At 42.4% G+C, this 10,242-nt stretch overlaps 1 protein-coding gene across 1 annotated transcript; it reads right to left on the reverse strand.

Annotated features, from left to right (window-relative positions):
* Nucleotides 1–4,051: 4,051 nt before the first annotated feature.
* On the reverse strand, nucleotides 4,052–7,614 carry SMIM30 (small integral membrane protein 30). The gene is made up of 2 exons (XM_027666661.1): nucleotides 7,480–7,614; nucleotides 4,052–6,781 (listed from the first exon to the last, which is right to left on the reverse strand). The coding sequence occupies exon 2, from the start codon at nucleotides 6,708–6,710 to the stop codon at nucleotides 6,525–6,527; it is 186 nt and encodes a 61-aa protein (XP_027522462.1). The 5' UTR covers nucleotides 6,711–6,781; nucleotides 7,480–7,614; the 3' UTR covers nucleotides 4,052–6,524.
* Between the last annotated feature and the right edge of the window lie 2,628 nt (nucleotides 7,615–10,242).

Genomic DNA, 10,242 nt, shown 5'->3' on the forward strand with positions numbered 1-10,242 from the left:
TAAAAGAGACCTAATTTTTCCTTGCTATTCATGCAGACACTGAAATAAATCTATGCTTTTGAGGAAAAATGAATCAACATGGCTTCAGCTGATTCCCCAGGTCATTTGAAAAGATTCAAATAAAATTTAAAACTGCTACCATGAGACTTATGAATCATGTTAGGTTAAATTCTGAGAACTAAGTGCAGGTATTGAACATGTAATTTCCATAGCCTTATCAGTTCAGAAATAGGTTGGCAGAAAATGTCCTTAAACAGTTCTAGAATTAAAGACATTCTCGTCTCACAGGTAACTCATAAAATGGAAAGCAAACATAGTTTCATAAAAGTGACAATTTTCTTCAGATCTCCCAAGATTAAAAGTGTTCATGTTTTAGGACTGTTGCTTTTCTGTGAAAGGGTAGAGAAGGGGCATGCAGTTATACTATTTATTATTAGCATCATCGCAGTGTGTGCAAAATGCTGCACAAACAGAAGAAGAAACAGAAGAAAAAGACAGACCTTTCTCTTCTAAGTTTTACAGGACTGTGTTGTTCCACAGTATTTTAACTTCACGCAGGAAAAGAAGGTAATTTCCATGCTTTTATATTTGCCAAGTGTAGAGTAGCAGTATGAAAATGTATGCAAAATTTTAGTGCCTTGAATGAATGACAGCTGAGAAAACTGCTGGTACTGTTGGTTCCAGTTGAAATTTCCAAGGCAATGACTAGTGAGGAGGAACACAGACAATACAGGAAGGTTGAAGGAGAATACAAACTTTGACCTAACCCAGCAGCAAGCCCTAATTTTCTACAATAGTTTGCTTAGGGACACAGTTCTCTCTTCCCCACCTCTAATGTTTGCAACTCCTAGGTCTGATGGAGGGCACTCTGCTTTCAGGCTTTCACTTACGCTGTGTAGTACAGCCTCAGCAAATTTGCTGATGTCTCTAAACTGGTGCAGATGACGCACAAGAGGAAAGGGATGCCATCCAGAGGAACCTTGACAGGCTGGAGAAGTAAGCCTCAATGAACAACCTCATGAAGTTCAACAAAGCAAAATGCGAGATCCTACACCTGGATCGTGGCAATCCCGGACACACCTACAGGTTGGGCAGAGAGGTGATTGAGAGCAGCCCTGAGGAGAAAGACTTGGGCATAATGGTTAATGAAAAACTCAACATGAGCTGGCAGTGTGCATTCACAGCCCAGAAAGCCAAGCGTCTCCTGAGCTGCATCAAAAGGAGGGTGGCCAGCAGGTCAAAAGAGGTGATTCTTGCCCTCTAGTCTGCTCTTGTGAGACCCCACCTGGAGTGCTGTATATGGTTCTGGTGTCCTCAGCATAAGGACACAGAATTGTTGGAGCAAGTCCAGAGAAGGGCCACAAAGTTGCTAAGAGGACTGGCTCACTTCCCATGCAAAAACAGGCTGATAAAGTTGGAGCTGTTACAGCCTGGAGAAGGCTACATGGAGATCTCATAGCAACCTTCCAGGGGGGCCTATAGGGAAGCTGGAGAGGGACTCTTCATCAGGAATTGTAGTGATAGGACCAGGAATAACAAATTAAAAGAGGGGAAATTTAGGTTAGATACTGTGAAGAGGTTTTGCACTGTAGGGGTGGTTAGACATTGGAACAGGTTGCCCAGAGAGGTTGTGGATGCCCCAACCGTGGCAGTGTCCAAAGCCAGGTTGAATAAGGCCTTGAGCAACCTGGTCTATTGGGAGATGCCCCTGATCATGGCAGTGTTGGGACTAGATGATCTTTAAGGTCCATTCCAACCTCTAACATTCTATGATTCTCTGATTATACAGGTCTGTTTATTAAGCAGTCTAAAGGACATTTTGTATTGTTTTTCTCATGAAAATCTCTGTTTCAATCTGATCAGATGAATGATCCAGAAACAAAAGGCTCTGCTGACTGTCTAGTGTGCCTGCACCTTAATGTGACAGAGCTTTCCATGCATTTTCAAGTTTCATTATAGAGAAACTGAGCTAAGGAGACCAGTACAATGTCTGGAAATGTTTTGAATGCCCATATAATTTTATTGTTCTTTTAATTTTAGTTCAAAGTAGATGTACTTTTATGTTATTTACCATATCACACTTGATATGTAACCTCTGGCTTGCTTGCTGGAAAACTTCCTTTGCAAATATTGGTAATGCAATATTTGGTGTTACTGTGTATTCATGTGAACTGAAAATCATCATTTAAAAACTGGTTATGTTCTTTAACAATTGAACACTTAGCAGTGTAGTCAGTGTCTAATGTATTAAAAACTTGTCACTTCAAATTTCTGAAGATTGATTTCAGCAGGAATTAAGTGGTTTGGGTCCTGTGCATCTTCAGTCACATCCAATTTTGCCCAATATGTTTTGTTGCATTTGGTTCTGAATTAGTAGCCTTACTTTTCTCATCTGGTGAACAACCTGCACTTTGTGTTGAATTCAGATAATTTACTAACAATTTGTTCAAGTGTAAACCAGGAGGACAACCAGATCCAGGCCCTCCTTTCCACCACTCCTAACAATCACATCACTACACCAGTTTAGATCTGGCAAACCTTTCACCAGATGTAAAAATGAATGGCAAGGTTACTTCTGCAGTATAATAATTAGAGCATTTATCATGGAAACAGACCTATTATGGTTCATCCATTTAGCTATGTTTTATCTTATTATAAATGGTGAACTCAACTCCCTACTCTCTTCTCACAAAGCTTATGTAAACAGCTTCATGCAAAGAGAAACCAGGGCTTCAGACTGTGTTTGTGTCTAGTCAGTACACAAGACTCTCTGGTCTATCCAGGGAAAGCTCCCATGGAAGGGCATGGTAGCTGAGAACCACAAGCACAGCGCACTCCAGAAAACTCAGTGAGCATCCTGGAGATACCACCTGCTTCCCGTGACACCATCGCAAGCCAATGATTCTCCTTTCACTTGTGCGGAGGATATGATTGGGATGCAAACATTAATATCTGTAAACTTATAAAGGTTCTCAGAATAGAAGATGTCATAGAATTTCCACATCTCACAATAGTGTTAAAGCAGCATCACCACCAGCAGCAGGATTTATCTGAGTAGGAGAGAACGTTCATAGCAGTGTTCATACACCCAGAGAAGCCAGTGCATTAGGAACTTTGTGAAGCATGTGTATTCCAGCCCCAGGTACTGCTGTACTCAGCAGAATGGTAAGACCTAGATGGTGTGCAGCAATTGAAGGTGTGTCATGAGAAGCTGAGGACTTCTGTCCATTTGCAAAGGGACTATACACTGGCTGTTAAATGTTCTAGGATGGCTGGTTTTTAAGTACACTATTTTAAAAACATATGGAAATCATAGCAGTCAAAAGCTATTCCTTCCTGACCAGCAGCTTTCTTGAACTAATTAGAAGGTAGGTTGTATTTGTTAGGCAGTAAACATTGTCAGGTTGTTTCTACTTTCTGCTCTAAAACCAGCTTCTAACGGTATTAATTTAGTGCAAAAAGTGAACCGCTTTGTGTGCTAGTTGAAATCCTGGAAGAACTAGAATCCTGTTTTCAAAAAAATTGGTATAAAACAAGCTCCTTTAAAGTCTAAAAAAATATATAATTCAGGTAACTAAATCACTAGAACATAGTATTTCTTTAAAAGAAAAAAGCAGAAAATGGTCCCATATATTCTTGGGTCTCCAGCAGAAAACTGACATAAATGGCTTTTCTGGTATAAAGGCAACTACATAATAGATATGTTAAAAATTCATAGTGAAAAGGAAAAATAAATAATACTTCAAGTTTCCCTTGTACCAGAAAAACAGGATTCTTTGCAACTGCAAGCTGACAGTGTCAAAGGGGACCAGCCCCCTTTAAGTACTTTAAAGTAGCTGATATTGAAATGGGATAAACAAGCAGTAGAATCAACAGAAGTATGCTCACTGTACAAAAGCTCAACTGAACACATACCTTAGGCCACATTAGTTTTAAAGTTATCTAACTTTAAGCAAAAGTAGATAAGAAAATAATAACAGAAGGAGTTTCAACAGTTTTAGTCATTTTTGTCATCATGATTTTTCTTTTCATAAGAACTACTTCATCAAGATGATGATAAATCATATGTGAAAGTTTATTAAGACAAAAGAAAAACAGGGGTATCTGATTTTATACTCGAGACATCAACAAATGGAAGTCTTTAACAATAAAGCTTCTTTCAGAACCCAGGAAACAAAGCTACTATGCTGTGCAAACACCTTTCAATAAAGTACGCGAAGAACAGCGTTCCTCATATCCCTATTGCTTGAAGATAATTACTCTGCTAAAATTTTGTTTTCCTGATGTGAAACTGTTGCCCAGTTTCCAGGGATCTTTTCCAAAGTGTAGGTAAAGGAGTCTGTGAAAAGCTGCTTGTGATAAAATTTATTCTATTGAAAGAGCAACATATATATTCTACTGAAAAATTGGAAAAATTATGTAATTTTGCAAAATTACAGTGAATTGAGTGGTGATTTTGGAGGTTGGGGGTTTTTTTTAAGTGTAATGGTTTACTCAAGCTGGAACATCAAAGATCACACTTTGATGTGTGCTTGCACCCACCCAGCTGAATAATCACATACAGGATCATCTACTGCTGCTAGGCAGCTTTCAAAGGTGATGCTACTGTCTGAAGCTCCTCTAAGGGCTGTAAATTTCATTTGTACATAGTAATTGTGCACCATGTCCCAGACTTTTGAAAGCTACAAAAATTGTTCAAGAACCCGGCAAGGCTTGCAACTCATCAGAGTAACTCTGTGACCTTTATTCTTGTAATATGAAATCAGAAACCTACATTCTTGTGGATTACTGAATTGAGTCCTACAGTTTCAATCCCATGCAATTTTTAGAAGCTTTCATTTTAACCTCCTCCCTCTATCAACCATGAGAGAGGGACACAAATTGCAAGACTGAAATAACAAGGGCTTCTGTCTCCTCAGAGGCTGAAGAAAGAAGTCAAACCAGCCAAAAATGGCATGCAGAAATCTTTGAATTTGTAGAACATAATATGCCACCCAACTTCTTACATAAGACCCGCCCAACAAGTCTTCTAGCTTGGTGCTCTACTGAACAGAGACTTGAAGTGGAGGAATAGCTTTGCATCACATGTAACCTTTTTCTCCACCTCTGAAAGATAAAAGCCAAGATTTCTAGCAACAGTGGCAGTGTCCACAGCACAAGATCAGAAGGAAATTCGGTGAACTGTGGAAAGCTCACCTTCCTATGCTCCTTATTCTGCTGCTGTTAAGAGATTGTGCTCCTTGCTTCAAGCGGACAGCTAGAACACCCTAACAAGCTGGAGGGAGTTGTGGTAAACAGTCTTGGCTAAGCCTTTTCACCTTTGGTACTTAGAGAAGGTTCTAGATATGCTCTTAAGTCTTTCAACCATATACCATACGACCTGACTGAGTGTGAATAGAATACATCTCCCATTTTGCATCGGGACTTTTTACTTTGGTTTTAGTCCTAATCTTCTGTGAAACTCACATGCACCAGTTAGAGAAGCCTAAATGTTTAGCTAGTAAGGTAAGTTTGTCATGAGGAAGACATTTGAGCAATGGACCTGTTGACTAAACCCAGGATTTTAACAAAACAAGTTTTTTCTATAACATGTGTACATGTTTTCTAAGAAACGTGTGTACAATGGTCTTATTATAACTAATAACTTCCTAATGCAGAAAAATACCACACATAATTCCTCGTCAAAATAGGTAAGTCTTCAGTTTTGGAGAAAAAAGTACAAACAGCAAATGAAATAAATCTTAAACATGGTGCGTCTAAAGGAAAGCTGTGTACAAAAATAAACAAGAGAAAAAGCCCATATCCCTAATCTGATTTACATAGCCTTACACGTACTTTTCTGTGAAATACATGTTAAATAAAAATATTGGTCCCACTCTTAAGTGTATTTACTTGGTAACAAGAACACATAGGCTATAGGAGTGGCATATTCTAAAATAAAAATGCTCTAAAAATATTCTCAAAGAAAAGAAAAAGCCTTTCATGTTTTCTTAGTTCTTGTTAGTCTCATTCCTGTGACAGCAGAAGTGAGCTGTTAGGTGTTAACAGTCATTACAGAGAAGGTGAGCACAAGCACACAAGTTAGAGCAGTCTGCTTGCCAGCTATCTAGTTAGGAGTACTTTCAAAACTCTGTCATCCTGACTGGGAGATTAATAGCTGCTTCCTCCTGAATAAACCTTGGAACCAAAATTGTGGAACTTGTTGACGGCCTCCCTCACATGCTACATTTATAAACTTTTACTGTGAGCCACTCTATAGTTTTTCCTCTCCATTCAAAAGGTTCTTACCCTTCTCTGAGGCAACATTTAATCACAAGCAATATAAAATTATCTTTCTGTAACAAGGGCAGATCCTAAAAATCCCTTTTGCTGTGTACAGTCTTGACTCTGTTGTATTGAACAGTAAGACAGGTTTGCAGAAACATCTATTTGTTTTTTGAAAGTTATCTAGAACCAAAGCTCAGTCTTACACCCAACCCCAAGCCATGTTAGGAAATTCACTTCATCTGAGCATCTTCTTGAAATCACTGCTGCCCATTCCTTTTCCTTGCATACAAGCCGAGGCAGGCGCAGAATCCAACAAAACTGACAGCGAGGCCTAGAAGAAAGGCAATGGTATCTCCGGCATCCAGGGCTTCAACCACTGGCAGCACCAGCAGCAGTGAGAAGAGGACCAGGAAAAGTTTTGAGGTGTTCTTGGTAGAAGGCATGCTGATGACCAGCTGACCCCAAGGGGAAGTTAAATGAGGAAAGTGGTGGAAAGCACGTACTTCAGCAGTATCTACAAGGAAAACAAAGGGAACATGACAAGATTTCCCTTCCCCCTGGATTTGTCTTGTCAAAAGCCAAGTGATGTGATTGATGTATTACACATATCTGTGTGGGGCTCAGGAAATTTAGGTTTTATCTTCCCAATTACAAAAGCAAATGACTTACTATCATGAGACAGCCACAGCGGGGTTGGTATCTTGTTATGTAGTGCTGTAGAATCTAATCTTTTGGTGTCTTACCACGAGGTCAAGCCAGAACAGGCTCTCCTCTCTGCAGCTATCAGAGCCTGCTTACCTCGTGCAGGTATGTCGGCCTCTTTCACCAGGTGTTTAGGGCTCCTGAACACCACTCACCCACACCCACTAGTATTGGGCATCCTCGGGATCAAAGAGCACAGCCAGACTACGGCACACTGGGGAGAGTGTGAACTTAACTCCCGGGCAGTGTCACCGTGCAGGACAAACGTCCACCGTGGTTCCTACAACTTGGGAAGGTGCCCTCGAGGCGCACGTCGGGACCAGCCCGGATGCCCTCTCCGCAATAGTTCTTCCTGCGGGGATGGCTCGTTCCCGGGGTGCACTCGACAAAAACCCGCGTCTATCTTCCGGGGGGCCTGGGACACCCGAACAAGCGCCTGCTCCGCCCGCTCCGCCCGCTCCCTGGAGGAGCCCCCGCGCAGGCCCTGCCCGCACGGCGCCCCGCAGTCACCTCCTGCCGCAGGCTCCGCGCTGGGCCTGTCCCCGCTCCGCGGGGCGCTCAGCTGCCGAGGGTGCCAGCCCGCGCCACCTCGCCGCGCTCTCGCCGCCCGGCCGCTGCCATGACAGGAAGGGGCGGTGGCGCGGCCGGGGGCGGGCGTGACCCGGCGGGGCCGCCTCCACTCCGCTCCTGCCACTGGCGCGCTCGGCTCGGGGGTTTCGCTCCCCCCGCGGGGGTTCCCGTGGGCGGCTCGGGGGCACAGCCGCTGCCAGCGGCCGGGGCGGCCCCCGGCCCCGCGGAGGGTGCCGGCGGCCCCAGGAGCGGAGCTCGCCAGGTCGGCCTGGGCCCCGAGGGATTCGGCGGGGCCGGGATTCAGGGGATTCGGGGGATCGTGGGAGAGCCTGCCGGGGGCGGCAGCTGCTCCCGAGGGCGGCTCCCAGCCGAACCCACGGGGTGCCCGTGGTACCACGAAACTCGGCCCCGAGCATATCAGCAGAGAGAGCGGGGGCCACAGGCACCCACTGCGGCTCGGCTGAAGTTAAACTATAAAAATACACCGACTTGGGCTGGTTGCCTGCTTTTTTTTTTTTTTTTTTTTTTTTTTTTTTTAATAAATAGCACAAGTCACCTTTAGTTTTGTTGCATCATTTCAGATTTAGGCCCTCGTAGCAGTACTAATGAGTGCCATCATAGCCAAGTCCTACTCTGAGGAAAGCAGTTATAGCAGTCTTATAGGGCAGAGAGGAGCCTGCCGCCTTGTAAAACGAAAACCAAGAGAAGTGTTATCAGGTAATTAAGTGAAAGCACCCACCAAAATCTAAGTTTAGCTGGTCCCTATTTTTATCTTATTTGTTCTTTGGACAAGGCTGCTTGTAGAAATAGCTTGTTAGGCTGTTTTGTCACATTAGCTAGTTCTAGTCAGAGCTCAGTTTTTATTTTTCAGTGGAAAAAGTGCGTGCTTAAGGTTGAATAAAGGACCTGTAGGCGATTATTAGAAGTTCAAAGATTGTGTCTTCGGAATGCTCACAGAAATAACCCAAAGAAACTGTGCTAGTCTAATGTCAAAATCAACCTAGAATTTGTAATCCATTGGATCAAGCATTAATTCATGACTGAGAACTCATGCTCTCACAATGTTTCCCTAGACTTGTGCAAAAACCCAATTTTTGTAAATATTTCTCTTTACAGAAAGAGTTTCTGATGAGCTGCTTAAAGAGAAGGGAAGATCCAGATAGATTGCTCAACATACATATAACTTTGCCTATTTTACAGTTTTTCAAGTCTTAAGTACTTGAGGCTTCATGTTCAGTTCTGAAGGCATTTTGTGAAGAAGCTGATGCCAGATAAATTCACAGGAGAAAAATCTTGAAATTTCTGGGAATGTTGTCATGGCATGGAGAAGAGTAATGCTTATAATGCCTGGCCCATTCCTTAATCAACTGCAGATAAATCATAACCCCTAAAGAACCTGAAGAATGGCAGTTTCAAGTGCAGAAGGTGTCATCTTAATCACTGCTATCTCATCAGAGAGTGGGCCTTGGAGTACTGACCCTCTTAGTTCCTTACTTGGCCTATTTACTGGATCCTACACTGTTGACAAGTAAATGTTACACTGTTCTGCAATGTCAAAAAATGTTTAATTCATCCCTGTAAATTTCAGTGCTGTATTTACCGTCCCTACCACTTACCAACTAAAATTTTCAGTAGTTGTCATTTAGTCCCACAAAACAGATGTGAGGAGGTTGAACAATGACTTTCTTTTATAACTAGAAATGTTAATACCAAAGAGCTGTAGATTCTTTGGATGTAAGAATTTTGAAGGTGAGGAGTGTAAAATCCAAGGGGAAGACTGGGCTTAACACACTCCTCTTAGTATCTCCAGAACTGTACATATTTACAGGATGTAGAAAACACCGATTGTAAGATATATAATTTATTAGTAATATCATGGAAGTGCCATTGAGAGCTAGAAAGCTGTGCCACTTGGGGATATTTCTTTGGCTTATTAGCTCTTTCAATGCCATTGCATTTTGTCGCTTTGGCTTCAGAAACAGTGCTGCTTTGGAAAAAAGCCAACAAAATCCAAATAGTGAAGGAGGTTCTTTCGGGTTTTGTGCTGTCTGAATAGCAGAGAAATGTGTATTCAGCTTCAAGCTCTGCCATCAACTTCCTGCATCACCTCGGGCAAATCTTCCTTTTGACCTATCACCACTTTGATTGCTTAGCTCAAGCTATTATATAACTAATATTCAGAAGAAATACAGAGAATTCCCTTAGCTGACAAGCTAAAGCTTTATAAGTTTTGAGCACAAGGCTAAAGAGGTATATGTGAGACTGGAAATTGAAAATAAAGTGCACTTTCTGGAACAGGAAAAGTTATTATCAACTACATCCTGAAGGGGGTATTTTTGGGTTTTTTTGGTTGGTTCCCCCCCCTTCTTGGTTCTTCTGTTTTTTGAGAGCCATTTGTTTATTGCATGACCACACTGATCTGATGTCATAGTTGCACCCCAGCTGGCAACCAAGCCCCATGTGGCTGCCCCACCAGCAGGATCAGGAGAGAGAATCAGAAGAGTAAAAGCCAGAAAACTCGTGAATTGAGATAAAGACAGTTTAATAGGGAAACCAAAGCCGCGCATACAAGCAAAGAAAACCAAGGAATTAGTTCACTGCTTCCTATGGGCAGGCAGATGTTTGGCCATCTCCAGGAGAGCATGGTCCCATCACATGTAACAGTGATTTGGGAAGACAAATGCCTTCACTCCAAATGTCCCC

Source organism: Corapipo altera, unplaced genomic scaffold (assembly GCF_003945725.1).
Source record: "Corapipo altera isolate COAL_440 unplaced genomic scaffold, ASM394572v1 1, whole genome shotgun sequence".
Classification (NCBI taxonomy): domain Eukaryota; kingdom Metazoa; phylum Chordata; class Aves; order Passeriformes; family Pipridae; genus Corapipo; species Corapipo altera.

What these genes read in the sequence shown, in the direction of transcription:
- SMIM30 (XM_027666661.1), bottom strand. Translation starts at nt 6,710, where the DNA reads ATGCCTTCTACCAAGAACACCTCAAAACTTTTCCTGGTCCTCTTCTCA.